Source organism: Hyaena hyaena, unplaced genomic scaffold, assembly GCF_003009895.1.
Source record: "Hyaena hyaena isolate Hyena2069 unplaced genomic scaffold, ASM300989v1 scaffold_351, whole genome shotgun sequence".
Classification (NCBI taxonomy): domain Eukaryota; kingdom Metazoa; phylum Chordata; class Mammalia; order Carnivora; family Hyaenidae; genus Hyaena; species Hyaena hyaena.
This window is the reverse complement of record NW_024080983.1, coordinates 830,321-844,027: the sequence shown is the minus strand read 5'-3', so window position 1 is coordinate 844,027 and position 13,707 is coordinate 830,321. Positions and strand designations below refer to the sequence as shown.

General features: G+C 39.3%; 1 protein-coding gene across 1 annotated transcript in view; it reads left to right on the top strand.

Moving 5' to 3' along the window:
* LOC120243669 (RNA polymerase II elongation factor ELL2-like) overlaps positions 1–13,311 on the top strand; it is an 88,784-nt gene extending 75,473 nt beyond the window's left edge. The window contains exons 2-3 of the mRNA XM_039249904.1: positions 254–471; positions 11,091–13,311. Coding sequence (XP_039105835.1) covers positions 254–471; positions 11,091–13,167 — 2,295 coding nt within the window. The 3' untranslated portion in view covers positions 13,168–13,311. The remainder of the gene's footprint in view (positions 1–253; positions 472–11,090) is intronic.
* The last annotated feature ends 396 nt before the right edge of the window (positions 13,312–13,707 follow it).

The window sequence follows — 13,707 nt, the reverse complement described above, 5'->3', positions numbered from 1 at the left end:
AGTGTGAGATCAGGGATCTGAAAAATGCCTGTGACACATGAGGAGAAATTATCGCTCCTCTGAAAGTGCTTCCCTGAGAGCAGCAAGCATGAACTCCCCTCTCCAGGGACAAAGGAGTGGGCTGGTGCCATTTCCCTCCTCTACCCCTCAGCATAAATCAACTTCAGTAAACAGCACAGCACCAACACTGACTGCCTAATCTGCTTACTCCAAGTCCTGCCCCCCTGCGCTCTGCTGGGACTGTTTTTCTCAGCCAAGTGTGCCTCAGGACCAGCGCAGCGCCCCCATCCTCCAGAAGACCATCACCACAACCACCACCACCACCACCACCACCACCCCCCCACCTGCAAGCACCACATCTCGTCTCCTGACCATAGAGTTCTGCAAAGCTTCAGCTCTAGTGGAAATAGCATCACGTCTCATCAAACAGACCAGAGCACACCTAATTAAATTCACCACACTCTGTCCAAGGTCCAAACACTCCCCACTATAGGAAAGGAGAAGCTGCAGAAGACTGCCTGAAGGATAGAGCAGCCATAACACAGCAGCAGAGTAACACAGCAGAGATACTTCCTCGAGTGTGAGGCCCTGGACAGTATATGACCTCTTCATAATAAAGCCATTTCTCTCAGGAGCAACAAACATAATAGGCTCTCAATACACAGAAGACAGGAACCTAGACAAAATGCCAAGATGGAGGAATTCATCCTAAAAGAAAGAACAAGAAAAGGTCATGGTCAGGGATCTAAGTGAAACAGATATAAGTAATATGCCTGAATCAGAATTTAAAGCAACAATCATAAGGCTACTCGCTGGGTTTGAGAAAAGTACAGAAGACATCAGGTAGACTCTTACCACAGAGATAAAAGGGCTAAAAACCAATCAGGCTGGAATGAAAAATGCAACAACTGAGATTTGAAACTGACCACAAGGATGGAAGATGCAAAGGAACAATTAAGTGATAGAGAGGTTAGAATTTTGGAAAATAAGGAAGCTGATCAAAAGATGGAAAGGAAAGTCTCAGATTACATAAGTAGACTTAGGGAACTCAGTGACTCCTACAGATGTAATAATATGTGTATCATAGGAATCCAAGAAGAAGAAGAAGAAAGAAAAGAGTGCAGAAGGTTTATCTGAGGAAATTATAGCTGAAAACTTCCCTAATCTGGATAAGGAAACAGACATCTAGATCCAGGAGGGACAGAGAACTCCCATCAAAATCAACAGAAGTTGGCTAACACCAAGACATACTGTAATTAAATTTGCAAAATATAGTGATAAGAAAAAAAAATCCTGAAAACAGCAAGACAAAAGAAGTTCCTAACTTACAAGGGAAGACCAAAAAGGTTAGCAGATCTCTCCACAGAAACTTGGAAAACCAGAAGGGAGTGGCATAGTATATTCAAAGTGCTGAATGGGAAAAGTCAGGAGCCAAGAGTATCCTATCTATCAGCATAGAAAGAGAGATGAAGAGTTTCCCAGATAAACAAAAACTTAAGTGGTTCATGACCACTAAACCAGCCCTGCCAGAAATATTAAAGGGAACTCTTTGGGCAGAGCAAAAGCAACAAAGTCTAGAAAGGAACAGAAAGAATCTCCAGAAAAAAATGTCAAAACAAGTAGTAAAATGGCACTGAGTACATATCTATCTATAATTACTCCGAATGTAAATGTAAATGGACTAAATGCTCCAATCAAATGGCATGGAGTCAGAATGGATTACAAAACAAGATCCATCTATATTTAGCCTACAAAAGACTCATTTTCGACCAAAAGACACCTGCAGATTGAAAGTGAAGGGATGGGAAAACATTTATCAGGCAAATGGATATCAAAAGAGAGCTATAGTAGTATTACTTACATTAGACAAACTAGTTTATAAGCCAAAGACTGTAAAAAGAAGGGAACTATATCATAATTAAAGGAACTATACAAGAAGAACTATGAATTGTAAATATCTATGTCCCCAACCTGAAAGCATCCAAGTTTATAAAATAGTTAATAACAAACATAAAGGAAGTCCATGGATAATAATATAATAATAGTAGGGTACTTTAACACCCCCCTTACATCAATGGACAGGTCATCTAAGCAAAAACTCAAGGAAACAATGGTTATGAATGGCACACTGGACAAGATGAATTTAACAAAAATATTCAGAGCTTTTATCCAAAAAGCAGCCGAATACACATTCTTTTCAAGTGTACATGGGACATTCTCCAGAATAGATCACATACTAAGTCACAAGTCACACCTCAATAAGTACAAAAAGATTGAGAAGATCATGCCATGCGTATTTTTTGACCACAATGCTATGAAACTGTAAGCCAACCACAGGAAAAATTTGCAAAGACCACAAACACATGGAGGTTAAATAACATGCTACGAATGAATGAATGGGTCAACCAGGACATTAAAGAAGAAATTTTTAAAATACATGGAAACAAATGAACATGAAAACACAATGATCCAAAACCTTCAGGATACAACAAAAGCAGTCATAATAGAGAAATACAGCAATATAGGCCTACCTCAAGAAGCAAGAAGAATCTCAAACTGACAACCTGACCTTATACCTAAAGGAGCTGGAAAAAGAATAATAAACAAAGCCTAAAGCCAGCAGAGGAGGGAAATAATAAAGAATAGAACAGAAATAAAAGCAGCAACAATAGCAACAAAAACACCCCAGTAGAACAGATCACCTGGTTCTTTGAAAATAGTCATAGAATTGAAACCCCCAGCCAGACTTACTGGAAATAGAGAAAGGACCCAAATAAATGAAATCGCAAACAAGAGAGGAGAAATCACAACCAACACCACAAAAATACACATGATTATAAGATAATATTATGAAAAGTTTTATGCCAACAAATCAGACAATATGGAAGAAATGGATAAATTCCTAGAAATATATAAACTACTAAACTCAAACAGGAAGAAATAGAAAACTGAAACAGACCAATAACCAGCAGAGAAATGGAATTGGTAATCAAAAATCGCCCAACAAAGAAAAGTCCAGGGCCAGATGGCTTCTCAGGGGAATTCTACCAGACATTTAAAGAAGAGTTAATACATATTCTTCTCAAACTATTCCAAAAAATATAAATGGAAGGAAAGCTTCCAAAATCATACTATGAGGCCAGTACTACCCTGCTTCCCAAAACAGACAGACTCCACTAAAAAAGAGAACTACGGGCCAAGATCCCTGATGAACATGGATGCAAACAGTCTCAGCAAACAATAGCAAACTGAATCCAACAGTACATTAAAAGAATTATTCACAAATGAATCAATGTGATACATCACATCAGTAAGAAGGATTAGAACCGTACGATCCTGCCAATAGATGTAGAAAAAGCATTTGACAAAGTACAGCATCTATTGTCAATAAAAACTCTCAACAAAGTAGGGATAGATGGAACATACCTGAACATCATAAAGGCTGTATATGAAAGACTCACAGCTAATGTCATCCTCAACGGGGAAAAATTGAGAGCCTTTCCTCTACAGTCAGAAGGAAGACAAGGACGTCCACTCTCACCATTATTATTTCACGTAATACTGGAATTCTTAGCCTCAGCAATCAGACAACAAAAAAGAAACAAAAGGCCTCCAAATCAGCAAGGACCAAGTCCAACTTTCACTATTTGCAGATGACAGGATACTCTGTGTAGAAAACCCAAAAGACTCCACCAAAAAACCCTGCTAGAACTGATACAGGAATCCAGTAAAGCTGCAGGATACAAAATCAGCATACAGAAATTGTTGCACTTCTATATCCCAATAATGAAGCGGCAGAAAGAGAAATTAAGGAATCATTCCCACTTACAACTGCACAATAAAACAATAAGATACCTAGGTATAAACATAACCAAAGAGGTAAAAGGCCTGTACTCTTAAAACTATGTATAAATGTGATGAAAGAAATTGAAGATGACACAAAGAAATGGAAAAACATTCCATTCTCATGGGTTGGAAGAACAAGTAATGTTTAAATTCATACTACCCAAAGCAATCTACACGTTTAATACAATCCCTATCAAAATACCACCAGCATTTGTCACAGAGCTAGAACAAACAGTCCTAAAATTTGTATGGAGCCATAAAAGACTCCAGATAGCCAAAGCAATCTTGAGAAAGAAAAGCTAAGCTGGAGGGGGGCCTAGGTGGCTCAGTCAGTTACGTGTCCGGCTTTGGCTTAGGTCATGACCTCATGGTCTGTGATTTTGAGCCCTGCATTGGGATCTTTGCTGATAATAGCTCAGAGTCTGGAGTCTGCTTTAAGTTCTGTGTCTCCCTCCCTCCCTCTCTGCCCTCCCCCACTCATGCTCTGTCTGTCTCTCCCTCTCAAAAATAAATAAACATTAAAAAAAAAAGCTGGAGACCTCAGAATTCTGGACTTCAATCTATATTACAAAACTGTAGTGGTCAAGACAATATGGTACTGGCACAAAACCAGACACATAGATCAATGGAACAGAATAGAAACCCCAGGAATGGATCCACAACTACATGGTCAGCTACCTTTGACAAAGCTGGAGAGAATATCCAGTGGAGAAAAAGACAGTCTCTTCAGCAAATAGTGTTGGGAAGACTGGACAGCAATATGCCAAAGACTGAAAATGAACCACATTCTTACACCATACAAAAAAAATAAATTTGATATGAATTAAAGACCTAAATGTGAGGCCTGAAACCATCAAAATCCTAGAGGAGAACACAGGTAGTAACCTCTTTGACATCAGCCATGGCAATTTCCTACCAGATATGTCTCCTGAAGCAAGGGAGACAAAAGCAAAAATGAACTATTGGGACAACATGAAGATAAAATGCCTCTGCACAGTGAAGGAAACAATTTAAAAAACTAAGAGTCAACCTTCAGGTGGGAGAAGATATTTGCAAATGACATATCTGATGAAGGGTTAGTATCCAAAATATATAAATAACTTATAAAACTTAACACCCAAAACCCCAATAATTCAGTTAAAAAATGGGCAGAAGACATGAATAGATATTTTTCCAAAGAAGACCTATAGATGGCTAATAGACACATGAAAAGATGCTTAACATCACTCATCATTAGGGAAATACAAATCAAAACTATAGTGAGATGTCACTTCACATCAGTCAGAATGGCTAAACTTAACAGCACAACAACTGGTGTTGGTGAGGATGCAGTGAAAGGTGCACTCTTACACTGTTGGTGGGAATGGAAACTCTTGTAGCCACTCTGGAAAATAGTAGGGAGTTTCCTCAAATGTTAAAAATTAGAACTACCTTATGATCCAGCAATTGCACTACTAGGTATTTACCCAAAGGATACAAAAATACTGATTGGAAGTGGTCCATGCATCCTGTTGTTTATAGCATCAGTATCACCAATAGCCTAATTATAGAAAGAGCCTAAATTTCCATTGACTGATGAATGGACAAAGAAGAGGTATATATACTGTGGAATATTACTCAGCTGTAAAAAGAATGAAATCTTGCCAGTGGCAACCATGTGGATGTAGCTAGAGAGTATTATGCTAAGTGAAATAGGTGAGTCGGAGATATATAAATACCAGATGATTTCACTCATATGTGAAATTTAACAAACAAAGCATTAAAACAAGGGAAAAAAGAAAAAAAGTGGGGCAAACCGGAAAACAGACTCATAACTATAGAGAACAAACTGAGGGAACTGGAGAGGTCAGTGGGGGTGGGGGGGCACTAAATGGGTGATGGGCATTAAGGAGGGCTCTTGTTGGGATGAGCAACTGGGTATTGTATGCAAATAATGAATCACTAAGTTCTACACCTAAAACTAATATTACACTGTATGTCAATGAACTGGAATTTAAATAAAAACTTGAAAAAAAAAAAAGATAGAACACAGAGTTACTGCATCAATCCAGCAAATACGCAAAGGGCCCTATACATGCTGGGCTTTGCTGGAGCACAGTATGTGTGTACAGTTGCCCAAAATGCCATTTGAGAATGGGCTAGGTAGGCCTGGCTAAGATTATTACATGATTGTGAAAAGGTCAGTCCCAATGGCATTTTACTTAGCAAGGAGGCATTTTTAGAGCTATTATCAGTGCTTTGAAAAATATTTGTATTTATAATATTCTGTTCTGAATGGACAGCCAAAAACCACGTGGAGAGAAATGGAAAGTTAAATGACTACCACTGTTGAGGAGATCAATCAAAATAGAGGAGAATGGTTACTATCTCAGGTTCCTGGGAGGTCTTGATACTGGGCTTGTCTCACTCTCTACAAAGCCAGACAGGAAAAAAAATTCAACATGGCTTTGGAAGAAACAAGGACCTGAGCACTAAGTACAAGGGAATTTCAGGGAGTAATTAGGAAGGTAGGAAAAGAATCTACTCCGACAAGGGTTTCTGCACAAGGGGAGTATGAAATTAATCCTAGTCCACACGCTGGTTTAACAAGAGCGTTTCCAATGGTCTTGTCTGTTTCAGTGTAGTCCTAAGAAAACATAGCACTACTGCAGTTTACTGTGAAACATTTGAGAGAAGAGATTTGAGAATATGGAAGAGATTATTCCACAAGTCTATGAAATTCTGAATCAAAAATCAAGAAGCATTACAGTCACCTGAAGAATAAGGTAAGGTTCATCTCTAATCAATGAATATAGATACACTGAAACGTGTACCAAAAACATGAGCATAATACATGCAAGTCTGTGTTTTCAAATTTTAGTGGAAATATTGCCTGTCCAAGCCATTAACGTTGTTAGCATACATATTAATATATGTGCACTTGGCATATATGAGTCAACCTTGAGGTACACTAAGTCAGAGAAGACCAGTTGGCTTATTTTGAGAGGGCTGTAGATGAAGGAGCATCCTTGGGGAAAATGGAGTTTCACTTTAAGATTAGAGGTAGAGAATACTGAGGAGATTGCTAACTGTGATGTCAGAGTTCTAGAAGGGTAGGAATGTAGACGATACCTAGCGAAAGAAACTCAGAGAAGTGTGAAGACACATGAAGTAGAGCTCTCTTGGAGCTTATACTTGGATGATGACCAAAAATAATGGATAGGTGAGAAATGGAATTAGTTCTAAACGAGGCCAGACCTCAAGAGGTTTGATAACTAGTAAGAATGATCCAAATGTTACTACAAAGCCAGTAAATGGCTATAGAGTGGGGTATCCGTGAGATACTGGATACCTGGTGAGATACAGGATGCCCTGTGCCTCCTGCTCTCTCACACAGGATTGTCCAGTTTGCGGTTTGGTGGGCTCATTGGTTTGAGTAGCAGTGGTCAAAGGCAGATTTTGAAGTATTATCAAGGTATAATAAGAAATCAGTGCAGTTGACCCTTAAACAGCACAGGTTTGAGCTGCTTCGTGGCTGCACTTATGTGTCGCATATATCTATATATCTGTATCCTATAGCTATAGATATACAGTGCTGTAAATGTGTTTTCTCTTCCTTGTGACTTTCTTAATAACAGTTTCTTTTCTCTAGCTCACTTTACTGTCAGAACACAGCGTATTCTACATAAAATGTACAAAGTGTGTGTTAATCCACTCTTTCTGTTATTGGTAAGGCTTTGGTCAATAATAGGCTATTAGTAGGTAACGTTTGGGGGAGCCCAAAGTCATATGTGGAGTTTTCATGGTGCAGAGGATTGGAACTCCTACCCCCTGTGTTGTTCAAGGGTCAACTGTATATTACTTTGAGACTGATTAATGATGTTCAGTCATTTTAACTGCTTCAGCATTTGCTAGAGAACCAGGTGGATTTATGAGGGGCTTGACAAAATGGGACAGCGATTGTCTGATGACCTTTCAAAATATATTAGTTGGGTGGTCATTTTATTTGTTCCTCCGATCCAGTTGCATAGTGCCTTGTGAAATAAAACATCTATTCTGTGGTGGTAACAACATGGTAAGCTAGACAATGTACAAAAGAAATTCAGTTTTGTAGGAATATAATTTATTATTGCTATGTCCTTAATCAGAAAGTTAGGATAGTATTCAATCATTTGATCAATTAACTTTTTCTTTACACCCATGCAAACAAATTGTCCTGTGCGCCTGCCTTATTTTGATACCAATTTTGGGGCTGGAAGAGATAAAATGTGAGTGCTATTTATGTGATAATTATTTTGTATGCAATAAAGTATGCTCATATTTTTCTATGTGATTATTGCCATTACTCTAAAGTTTCAAGTCTTTTGTTGCTTTTATGGCTTCATATTTTAATTCTTCAATAAATCTGGAATTTGTTCTGTAATATAGTATGAAGGGAGATCCCAATTTTATATTTTTATTAAAATGTTGACAATTTGTCTTAAGCAATGTTCATGTAATCTACCTTTTTCTACATTGATTACAGATGGTCTTTTAAATCATCTAATTCCTGAGCTCTGGGCCTCAGGTATCTGTTCATTATCATTTATTTTCTCTCTCTTCTTATCCTAGTTCCTCTTTTAACTAGTCTGTCTTTATGTTATAATCTCAGGTAGAGTTAATTCCCTGCTCTTACTCTCCTTTGTGAAATTCTTCTAGCTTTTCTTACAGTTGAATTTAGAAGAGTTTTGACAGGTTTAAAGAAAAAAAATCCTGCTCCAGTTGTTTTTATAATTGTACTAAATGCATGTAGTAATTTAAAAATACTTGGCATTCCTACAGTATTTGGTTTTCTTTTCAGAAGTCATGAATTCTTCATGTTTTCGGGTCCTCTTATGTCTATCACTACCATTTTGCACTTTTTGTCATAATGTGCTCCACTCCCCAGTCTTATGTTAAGGGATATTTTGTTGTTATTTCTGCTGAGAACTGGGCTGACCCCAAAATATTTTATTTGTTCTCCCAAAGGCCGCAGACTTAAAGATACTGAAAGATATATTATCTCTTTCTGTGCCGACTCGAGGTCTCCAGGAAGAATCACATGAAGCATGTGTGCATACATTAGAACACTATATTGCTGAGTGTAGTTCAGCAGTTCATTGGTTTTCTGAGGACCTATTTTACATTCTCTCTGCAGCAGTGGTTTGACTTTTTAAAACACAAATATACTGTGAAGTTAACAGGACCATGAAAAAAATCTTAAAGAACAGAACGTTTCTCTGATATTAACAGACTTAATATGACTTCTTGATGTGACAGTAATCTCTCTTTGCTGGGAGAAGTGCAAAGTTACTGTTATTCATTCTTTCAACAAGCACTGAGAGAGTGCCTTCTGCTATGCACCTGCTACTTCCAGAGTGAGGTATTGCGGACAAAGAGGAAGCGTCAGGCATATTTGAGTCAAGTGTAGTTGCCAGAGATGCAGACGTCAGAGTCTAGTTGGAGGTGACGGGCACATAAATGGTATGTGATGCAGTTTGAGGTGTTTTCATAGAGGTGACATAGAGGAAAATCTCCTAGGTGATGTGACATCGGAGCTAGGTGTCTAAGGTTGATTAGAAATTTAATGGGCTGACCCCAACACGGGTGCGATTTTAAAGTAGAGGGTGTTGATGTGTTCATTTGATGAACAAATACATACCGAGTACTTACCGTGTGTGCCAGGCACTGTTCTAGGCTCTGGAGATACAGCAGTGCTGAAGACTGGTAAAATCCAAGCCCTCATTAAGCTCATAATCTGGTAAGGGTGACTTACATTAAACAGTGATCTGTAACGTAGTTTCAGGTAGTATATATTCTATAACAAAGAGATAGTAGAAGAACACTGGAGTGGGTAGGTGCATATATTATTATTTTAGACAGAATGGGCATACAAGAAAAGGAGTAAAGTGAAGGAGGAAGCAAGCAAAGATGTGGGAGCGGGGGGGGGGGATATTAGTGAGCAGAGGAAATCAAGTAAAAGGCTACTATAGGAACAAGCCTGGGGGCATATTCAGAGAATAGTAAACATATCCATGTAGCATTTGGATACATGGTACAAACTCTAAGGCAGATTGGGGATGGGATAAGAGGGTTAAGACAATGGCTGTGGTGCGAGAGATGAAGGGGTGGACTTGAGATGTGCAGAAAAACTTGACAAGAAGGTAGGCATCATGAGAGCAAGGATTTTTGGTCATTGCAGTATCCCCAAGCATCTTGAACACTCTCTGCACATGATAGGCACTCAGTAACTATCTATTGGATGAACGGGGAATTTGGCAGCTGATTAGGTTTTTGGAGGGAAACCAATGAAAAGTATGTTTGAGGGAAGAGTAGAAGATGCTGCTGAGCTTTTTCTAGATGAGTGATAAAGTGAAGAGTGATGCCATCAGTTAGGGTAGGCAAATCTGAAAATAAGGTGGCCTGGGAGTGGGAAGGGGTAAGGAGGGAGAAGCGTGCCCAATAGATTTTGGAGGGAAACTGGTTGGAATGATTTCCCACAATCTGTGTATATTCTGTGATTAAACTGTGCACCTCTAGAATGCCTAGCTGCAAGATTTTTTCCGGCATGGGTAATTTTACCTGGCTCATCCCATGGTTTGCTGAGGCTCTTCTACGGGAGGGGTGCAGAGAAACAGAGTAATGGACGTAAGTGGCAAGCTAAGGAGATGGACACTCCTGCCACTCATTGGTAATGGTTAGGTGAAGTTGAGAAAGAGAAACAGGTAAGAGAAACTGTAAAATTTTTCCTTTTATACACTATTATTACAAAATGATATATTTAGCTATCCACTGAGAGCCCCCGTTGATTTAGGCCAGGCTCTAGACCCAAGAGGGTCTCAACAGCCCACTTACACGTCAGAGTAAATGCAAGGAGGACTTACTGCTTGTACCACCTATCAACCCCCTCGCCAAATGCCTCTCTGTGATGTTGGACTTACTGGGAGGAGAGCAGTTTCATGTGCTGAACTCAGAGAATAATTTAGCACTTGCCAGTGGGGGTTAACAGTTCCTCCTAAAGACCAAGTAAAATGTGAAAGGGAGAACACTGGAAAGTGATTAGATCTTTGTAACTAGCTTTACCTCTGCAGCTTCCGTCTCAACCAGGCACTTCTTGTGTTTGTCCCATTGGGAAAAATCTTTTAGAATTATGGTTTTAGAAATGATTGTGGTAGGAAATAAAAGTCTTGTCAAGGAGAAGCATCACTTTCTAAACTATTTTACTGTTTGAACTTTGATCTTTGCAGATACGACTATATGGCAGCCTATGGAGGCAGAGCACTAGGAACAGTGGTACACCACGAAGGAGACGTGGACGTAGGCAGGGCAAATGGCCTAGAGCCAAGGCAGGACCATGTCACTGGGTTTCCTGTGCAGCTTCCCAGACCTGACACTCAGGCACTTACCTATTATCAGAACTATGAGAACACAGTACCTCAGGCTTCTTTCCAGTTCGACGGACTGGAAGAGCTCATCAAAACCCCCCCGGATGATTCACCTACTGAAAAATACAACTTCAACTTTCTGCTGTCAGATATGGGTAACGACGACTATCGAGACCATACTCAGGCACTTGACTATTATCAAAACTACGAGAATACTGTGTCCCCTCAAGCTTCTTTTCAGTTCGAAGGACTGGAAGAGCTCATCAACCCCCCCCCAAACAATTCGCCCTCTGGAAAATACAACTTAACCGTTCTGTTGTCAGATGTAGGTAACAACGACAATCAAGACCTGACCCAACAAACTAGCTCAGTCTATACCTCCTCACCGCTCAGTTGTCTGAGCTTCATGGAAGATAAAGGGATGGCATGTGAAACAACCAACTCTTATCAGATGACACAGGTGAGAAAGCCCCAAGCAGAGAAGGAATCCTTGAACAAGTGGGAAAGATTTAGAAAACTACGTGTACAGAAAAGGGTCCCAGTTCGGAAAGCACCGCAAACCGTTCCTGATCCGGTGCCTGAGAGAAAAAGAACAACTCCCATTAACCCTGCATACACAATTCGAAAATCAAGAGTTGCCAACAGCATCCACATGAGACCCTATAGGGATAGGGTGATTCACTTACTGGCCCTGAAGGACTATAAGAAACCTGAACTGCTTCTTCGACTCCAGAAAGACGGCATCCCCAGAGATGAAAAGAACTCCCTCGGGGAAATTCTATTCCAAGTGGCCAATTTGAATACTCAGAATTTTTCGTATACCTTAAAGGATCATATTTATAAAGAGCTCCAGAAAGACTGGCCTGGTTATAATGAGCTAGACAGGCAGTCGTTGGAGCTGGTGCTTTCCAGAAAAGCAGACACATTTCAGAATGCTTCTGGCACCAAACACACAGAATCTTCTCGAGGTTCTGGTGTAGATAAAACATGGGAGGATCAGTTTTACAATTTATCTCATATTAATTTATCAAGGAAAAAAGTTCGAATATCTCACCTGACTACGGCAACACAGTCAATGTCAAATAGTCATTCCGGTAACACCAGCACAAATTCTACTGTAGGCCTCTCGCAACCTTCTGGTGCTGCGGCCAATTCTCTCCCTCCTCCACTGCCCCCAGCCCACCATCCCCTTCCAAATCCTCCTCAGCCTAAATGTTCCAACAGCAAATCTTGTAGCTTTGCGAGAGGCCCTGGTGCTCAAGATCCAGGTGTTAACAGTTCTATTCAAAATAGGAAAATCTTTGTGGGGGCGCAGAGAAAACATACTTCCCTGGAAACATTAACCCCCATCTCTGTTCGAAGGAAGTATCTAAAGCTTAAGAAGAAAAAGCAATCGAAGTCCCACAAGAAGTCCAAATCTAAATTTAGAGAACTCAAAGCAAAGAAGCAAGAGTGTAATATTGAGATGATGGAGACGGAGACACAGAAGCCAGAACTGGAAAGACAGGGGGAAAGTGCTCAGCCAAACCCTAATGAAGTTGCTGAAGAGGTTTCCACTGCTTCTGATAAGACTTGTTCAGCATCTGACTTCCCCGATTATTTGGCCAACTATGTCACTATAAGCTCTTCTGAGCAACGTCGACACTATGAGCAGGAATTTAGAGCAGAATATGATGAATATTATGCCTTGTATACCAAGATGGTATCTTTATCTCAAGAATTTATTCACCTGGATTCAAAAAGGAAGCACCTCTCTCCAGACTCAAGAAAGTATCAGAAGATTAATAAGAAAATATCTCTAAAGTATGAGAAGATGAAACGGATTCATCCTAATTACTATGAAGAAAAGCATAGATGCCAGTACCTTTATAACAAGCTGGCTCACATTAAAAGATTAATAAAAGATTATGACCAGCAGCAAGTACAAGCCTTGCACTAGAATAGTGCTAGGATCAGAATAAATAAATATAAGCTTAGAGAAAGTACTGAGTTCCTTGCTCTAGGATTCTAAAGGGAGGAAACCACTCTGTTGAAACATTCAGGATTACCCTTTTAATTTTTCCTTCTTTTTATGTTTATTTTTATTTTAATTTTCATTTTTGGTGTGTTTGTGTTCCTTTGATTTCTGTTGCTTTATGTCTGTTTAATTTTGTTATTTTTGTTTCTTTATTTCTCTTTTCCTTTTCCTTTGCTTTTCTGTGCCTTTGAAGCTGTCTCATCTGATCTCTTTTACACCTAAAACTTGTGTTTTCACTCCCTTAAAAAAAAAAACAACATATCGAGGATTCAGTATCTTTGAGTCACACTTGTACACGTTAAAAAAAATAAAAGCCTATAAGAAATAATATGAATTGCTAGTGTCTTTTTTAACCTTTAATGCAAAAGCATCCTTAAAACATAGATGTTTAGAAATTTGCACAGAATGCCATGATTTTTCAAACGGTCCACATTTTCATTTCACTAAGTTTCTTCATTGACC